This window comes from Henckelia pumila, chromosome 1 (genome assembly GCF_033568475.1).
Source record: "Henckelia pumila isolate YLH828 chromosome 1, ASM3356847v2, whole genome shotgun sequence".
Taxonomy (NCBI): Eukaryota; Viridiplantae; Streptophyta; class Magnoliopsida; order Lamiales; family Gesneriaceae; genus Henckelia; species Henckelia pumila.
This window is the reverse complement of record NC_133120.1, coordinates 76,551,703-76,559,050: the sequence shown is the minus strand read 5'-3', so window position 1 is coordinate 76,559,050 and position 7,348 is coordinate 76,551,703. Positions and strand designations below refer to the sequence as shown.

Sequence of the window (7,348 nt, the reverse complement as noted above, 5' to 3'; positions counted from 1 at the left end):
CATGTTTATCAAGACTTGGTTAATAGAAGTATATTATTAAATAAATAGAAAGTATAACTAAAACGTAAAAAGTTGACTATATATTTGGGACTATCGGAAAGGAAAATAAAACTTATATAATTGGGACCAAGGTTTGACACATGTTTTTCCCCAATCTGTACGTGCATGAATTATCCTGAAATGAAGGGATTGTAAATCTTTCCTTAATATTAATCTATGGATGAAAGTTTTGGGATTAGGATAGTTAATGACAATAAGTCAATGGTTCTGCTCATGAATTAAAAAATAAAATTCAGCCCTATATTTTATAAATTTGATAACTTTTTGCAGGCCATGCGTGGGAACAATCAAAGAAAGTGTATTAAGAAATACTATTTGTCCAAATAAATAAAAAAAAATCAATAAAATAAAGCAGATGCACGATCCCTTGGCTTCTTATTAATAAAAATGCTAACCAGTAACAGCTAAGCTGGCCGCTGCCTCCATAGAAAGCCATTTATTGTGTTTTCGACATATATCTAAATAATGCATTTTTTAATGTTCGAGTTAGTTGAACATATGAGTAGAGTAATATTACGGGTTTGATTCTCTTTATCATCATTTTTCGGGTGAGTTTGTCGGTTGTCGCACATGATTTGTTCAATATGATTTATCTTATTCCGAGTATTTATCTAATGTATACCTATTGCAGGCTCCATTGTTTAAAAAAAAAAGAAATATAACTTTACAATACAAACCCTTATATCTATAATTTTGACTACGAGGATAATTTTGTTCGAATTCAAGACACTAAATTGCGTATCTACTTGCATCATTTGGATACTTTTTTTATATATAAATAAATGAGTTTGCATCTTGTGAGACGGAGTCATGAATTTATATTCGTGAGTCGGATTCACTTGATCCATATTTATAATGAAAATTAATATTTTAATTATAAAAAATAATATTTTTTCATTGATCGAATCAAATTAGAGATTCGTTTCACAAAATCATGAGATCGTTTCATAGGAATGTTTTGTGTAAATATATATAATCATATACATCACTCATAAATGAAATAAAGTCAAAAGGACACTTAAGTAAAACAACTCAAAAACTTAAATAATTGATCCAATTTTTAACGGAAATTTGAAATAATTTGAGAGGTTGGAGATGATTTTTAAATTAATTTCAAATGTGAGAAATGTATATGATCTTAGCCGTATAGGAGGAAACACAGGCATGGACCATGTTCATGTTATGAAAAGATTAAACTAGACTAGAGGCCCATTTCGTTGTTTCTTCTTTGAGCCAAGTTTGAATGAATTAAATCAATTTTGGACCCACGACTCTCAAGGCCCAAAGTACCAACGAATACTACTACTACTACAAATACTAATAATAATAATAAATCGAAGCAACCAAAATAATCAAAATAACTGAATTCACAAAAATGGGAACATATATTTTTATCAAAAACAAAAATGAAGTAAATATCATCTAACCCTAATCAACAAATACTTCAAAAACTGTTTTACTATTTTATAAGTGAACAAACTTAAAATATATGTTTGAATAAAGTTTTTTAAAATTATTTGAAAATATTTTCAAATATAGTTTGTTTTAAAAAAAACAAATTGAGAGAATTTTTTTTTAAAAAAAATTTAGAATAAAAAAACTGCAAGTTAAATGAAAGTTAAAAAGACTTTTATAGAATTCTTGTGAAAATATCTTTTTAATTATTTTTAACTATAATTAACATCTTATTAACTCTAAAACCATTTTTATAAAATAGTTATTCAAACATATATTTATTCAGAAAATTATTTTTAAAACCTTTTATAAAAATTTTATGTGAAAACACTTTTAGAAAAATGTTTTTACTCGTCCAAAAGGAGCCCTGTGTGTTTAAAACTGAGAAAATAACATCAGAAACTGTCATTGTATCAAAATGTAACGTAGTTCACATGGGATTCATATGCTTCCCATGCAAAAGTATGAATCAATGGATGCATCAGCAAACTTCAAGATATCGTTCCGATATCGAGTGCACTCAAACATTCAAAGAAATCAAACTACAACGAGAAGTAAACAAAGTCGTGGCTTCTGGCCACGAAAGTACCTTGCAGGTCTGGTCCTTTGATTATAGACATGATGATAAATCCTTTTCTAGAGAGCACGACTGTCGCAAGATTCAGCTACGATTCATTCCGCCAAACTCCTGAAAGAGGAAACAAGAAAATAACTGATTATTATGTTAGAAAATGATGATTCATAAGCTCTTGTATACTGTCATTTTGTGCCGAAGCTTGGCCATACACAGGGTGCACTGTCACCAGCTAATCTGCAGAATACTGGTACAACAAACATTGTTGCTAGCTATTGGATAAGATTTGATATCTTTCGAATACTTTTTACATTTCACATACAAGCCATACCATGCAGTTTTTCTAAAATGTTGGCAAGAAGAGGGCAACAGTATAGGACTATCTCAACATTAACATTCAAATACTATTAAATATCTTGTCTGTACCATGACTTGCCGAAGCGGCTTTCCCTTCTGTACCTTAGTCAGAATCAACCATGGATTGGCCTAAGTAAGGCGAAGGGAAGTTATCCAATTGATGATGTTACCAACGGATGAAACATAATTCATATTGCACAGATTAAACCATGAAAATAGAGAAAGACAAGTTGAACTCGTAAAATTTCCATGACGGCCTGAAGTACCTAAGACAACCAGGTCTGAAGTACCTAAGACAACCACTCTACAGAGATATTCAAGTGTACAATGGGCTTTGTCATCAAATTCACTGTTGAGTTGTAATGCTGATGCTTTCTTTCTCACATACCTCGACTCCATACACCAAAGATCCTCGGCAAACTTAAAAAACAAATAGGATCAAGAAAAAGCTCAAGAACTTCAGCTTCTATGCCTTCTAACTTGAGGATGTGTAGAAGCATATGCTTTTGAACATTAATCTGCATATAAATTTCACTCCCCTCACATATAGAGCCTGCCTTTAAGTAACCCCTAACTATGTGCCAAGGTTTCTTAACAACATAAATGACTTATTATGTGTTGATGAAAGTAACGCTAGGTAATATATGGGCTATATGCAAGGTGAACAAAAAAATGGCTATGATAGATAGTCGAGACAAGAGTTTGACTCTTTCTCTTTAAAATGATTATATCTTGTAAAAATGGTGTGGCAAATGCAAGCGTGGGAGTGGGGTGTTCTATCGATACTTATTGATAAGACTTGAACCGAAAAGGTTCATAATTTCTTGAAAATATGGAAATTTGGCTCGCATCCTTTCCCATTTGGCTGTGTGAATTTGCGTCTCCTCACACGGCCACGTGGACGTGTGCATGGGTGCGATGCCTCTTTCCGTCATTTTCATGAACATTAATAAGTTTCTCGTTCACCCTAAATGGAAATCGAGAAATAATTCCATTTTGAATATATATTCGCGATATAGATTTTGTTTGTCAGCAACTCATTCCGATTATAAATATATTTAGATGGATATACAAACCATTTTTTCAATGTTATAAAAATGGACTGCCAGCCATCGATCTAATGGCTTGAGCTCAAGAAACATGGTACTGACCACAACTAAGCTTACCAGAGAAGCACTTCAATGCATCTTAAAAGTACTAATAATATCTCCTAGCCAAGCTTGATGAGATAGGCAGATAGCATCACAAGAACAGTGCAAACATATACAGCAAAATTTTAGATAACACTTCAGCAATAAAGGCAGAGGCATCGTTACCTGCGGAACTAGCTTCGCCACCAACAGCACCTGACCGCTCCTTTTTCACCCACACCATACGGCAGTTTCTCTGCTTCATTTTCCGGAGTACTACAAGTCTCCCAGAGTTCACATTGCCACCAAACTTCCTCTCCACATTTGTTCCCAAGTAAGGTCCCTTCCTACCATCAAAAGTGGGATTCTCAATTTTTTCTCTCAAATTCCCCCTCCTATTCCCATATCTCGTAGATTCATCATTCATATTCTTCTCTGCTAGAACTGTGTCCTCCATTTTGTTCCGCAGCACCGATGTATCGGCAGTCATCACCTCCCCATTAACACTATTCTGTTTAGCACCATTCCTCCCTGTGCCACTATGCAGGCCCTTCATATGGTCTCTCTCATTGCCAGTCTCCGGAATTTCATCCTTGGACTTTAGTTCCACTGCATTAAGTTTCAATCCACTCATTTCAGCTCCATTCTGCTTTACCTTATTCCTATTACGCCTTCTCTGCCACCAATTTCTACCATTCCCTTTCCCTTCAACTTTAAGAACTTCGTCCTCCATCTTCTTTCCCAACGAATTGTCGTCCTTCAACTCTTTCAGTTTAATTCCATTATCTTTTCCCGTGACACCTTCATCCCAATCATTCTTGTTTCTTCGAAAACCACCACTAAATCCATCTCTTCTCACACTGCTTTCCCCACTGGGCAACCCCGTGTTCCCCACCTTCTCCTTGTTCTTGAGAATAATCTCCACTCCTTCAGACCCATTTTTCTTTTCGACAAGATCAAGCCACTCTTTAGGCCTGGGATTCTGCCTTTTTTCCGTATCTATATCTCCATTTCTCTTCTTCCAATCTGCCCCATTATTTTTATTTTTGCACTGGTAGTACTTTTCACTAGTTTTTCTGCCGTTTCCAGCCCAGCCCACCTTCTCCTTCCCCTTCCCCTTCCCCTTCCCCTTCCCTTTATCTTCGATAAAAGCCATCTCCCCGCCATCTTTCCCCACTCCTTTGCGTCGTCCATTGTTCTCGAACCGATGACGGACCTCCAGTTCTCCATGCGGCTGATTTTCACAATCTTTTTCAAGATTCTGGGTTTTGTCAAGCAGCTCTTGTTCCCGTTTCTCTTTCAGCTTCTGCTCCTCCTGTTTCTTGAGCCACCGCTCGCGGAGCATGGCGATCGTAACGTAGTCCGCCGGAAGCCCATACTTCTTCCTCTCCTCTTCATCCATGACGAAAATCTCCGTCGAATGCAGTTGTATCAGAAATCAAAACGCAAAGGAGAAGCTCTCTTTCTAGGGTTTTCGCCAGTGAAGAATTGATTGTCACATATAAACCAGAAAAATCCACCGGGAATTCTTCTTGGCGTAAGGGAATTTTGTTGCAAACAGGTGTACTGTGACAAATGCAGATGACATGTATTCTCAGAATTTCCACAAATTGCCTTTTACTAATAAAATATTATAATTTGGACTCGTGGATATTTCTTTTTGCAAATTTTTTTTTAAAAATAATTTCATAATTGTGATTCATTTTCGGAAAAATAAACAAATATAGGTGTTTTTAAGGGGAAATTCTATGTCATCCCAAGGGCACTGTCTTTGGGATGACATGTAAACCTATGATTGGTTAAATTAATGAACCCCACGTGGGACCCACTGATTTTAATCAATCATAGATTGTCACGCCATCCTAAGACAGTGCCTTTTGGGGTGGCATAGAACTTCCCGTTTTTAAGATTGACAAGGTTTTAAACATGTAAAAACAAGTTTGGTCTACATCATGTGAAATGCACCGGGCTGATTCTCAGTAAAATTTTGTTGTAAAATGTACGTGTTTCATACGTTATTATGTTGAACTAACCGTTAATTGATCCTCCGTTGTAGCGTATCTAATGAAGCATATACATTGTTTTTGCTTTTAAGATATGTTTATTAAATGTCAAAGAAGTTTGGAAATGCTTGTAAATAGCCGATAGGCCAAAACTATCGGAAATGGCCGTCTATAAGAAAACGGTAAAAAATTTGTTACGTAAGATATTTTAATTAATTTGGAGTAATCGATAAAGCTCGGAAATCATCCATCATGTTTAAGGATACGACTACAGGAAAATCAACATTTTAAATATATGACATCGTTTGGTATGTAGAACTGGATGATGAAATCTCTAACTATAAGGAGAACAAATCAATATATATGGATGTTAAAGTACGTAGACGAGAAAACACAAAGAATAATAAAATATAGGGATGACAACAGGTGGATTTGAACAAATCCGGGACATGTCCCACGAAGAAAATGTAGGACAAAAGGGTATTTTCCTCTATCCATAAAATTATTTAGATGGTTACTCTGAGGGGTTTGTACATTATTATTATTATTATTATTATTATTATTATTATTATTATTTATTTATGTGCTAGAATAAGTTTTGATATTTATTTGGTTGTTATGGGTGATTGGTTTTTGTTAATAGTAGGGTAAGGGTCGTATTTGGGATTTCAAAAGCGTCGAACATAAAAATTAAACTTAGGGATGTAAACGAGTCGAGCCGAGCTCTTGAATGTTCAAGCTTGGTTCATTTATAAACGAGTCGAGCCCGAGCTTATTTAACGAATATATTCATGGCTCACGAGCTTATTCGAGCTTTTATCGAGCCTAAACGAGCTTAATATATTTAAACTATAAATTTAAATATTCATTAAATTAATTAAAAACTAAATTATATATTTGAAAAAAATATATTATATTATTATTAAAATTTGTAATTTTATTCTAATGAATTAATTTTTATAGATTTTTCAATATTTTTCATAAGTAATGTGTAAATTTATAAATTAAATATCAATACTATTATTTTTTTCGTCTAAGATATGACTTACGAGCTTGTTAACGAGCCTGTTAACGAGCATGTTCACGAGCTAACGAGCCGAATATTGTAAAGCTCGAGCTTGGTTCGTTTGTCTTAACGAGCCTCATTAAACAAGCTCGAACGAGCTTTTAACGAGGCGAGACTCGAACAGTTTGCGAACTGTTCGTCTCATTTACATCCCTAATTAAACCCCTTGGATGATACATTACTGTTTTTCTAATATAGTTAGTTCAAACATAACAACATTATCTTTATTTAAATCATTTTCATACTGAGAAGTCACCGATATGTTAGATTCATATGTTTTTTTTATGATTTTCATTTTTTTAGCATTATGTTATTCATTCAAATCACTCAAAAAAAATAAGTTTCAAAAACGTTTATTTAAGAGCGGTTTATAAACCGCTCTAATACATAGAATTATTTATAGCGATTACACAAGCCATTCAAATTAACTATAGCATTCAGAAGCGGTTGGACGCTTATGAAATCCCAAACACGATTAAGGGTGATTTTTCGGTATATCTTACTATAAATATTGGTATTAAAAAAAATTCATACCGATATCGATAATAAAATTTCGAAACTTTGGTACGAAAAAAATTCATATTGATACCGTATAGATAACGAAAAAAAAATTCGATGTATCGAAAAAATGTATGTACATCGAAAAAATTTCGGTACGGTATGCCAAAATTCCAGTATTTCGGTACGGTATGTCAGTCCTAAA

At 34.1% G+C, this 7,348-nt stretch overlaps 1 protein-coding gene across 1 annotated transcript; it reads right to left on the bottom strand.

Annotated features, from left to right (window-relative positions):
* Nucleotides 1–1,757: 1,757 nt before the first annotated feature.
* On the bottom strand, nucleotides 1,758–5,148 carry LOC140875837 (uncharacterized). Its single transcript, XM_073279639.1, has 2 exons — nucleotides 3,763–5,148; nucleotides 1,758–2,203 (listed from the first exon to the last, which is right to left on the bottom strand). The coding sequence occupies exons 1-2, from the start codon at nucleotides 4,976–4,978 to the stop codon at nucleotides 2,181–2,183; spliced, it is 1,239 nt and encodes a 412-aa protein (XP_073135740.1). The 5' UTR covers nucleotides 4,979–5,148; the 3' UTR covers nucleotides 1,758–2,180.
* Between the last annotated feature and the right edge of the window lie 2,200 nt (nucleotides 5,149–7,348).

Coding starts and splice junctions, on each gene's coding strand:
- LOC140875837 (XM_073279639.1), bottom strand. CDS start 4,978: ATGGATGAAGAGGAGAGGAAGAAGTATGGGCTTCCGGCGGACTACGTT. Junction 2,204..3,762: donor TGGCGAAGCTAGTTCCGCAG/GTAACGATGCCT, acceptor TTCCTCTTTCAG/GAGTTTGGCGGAATGAATCG.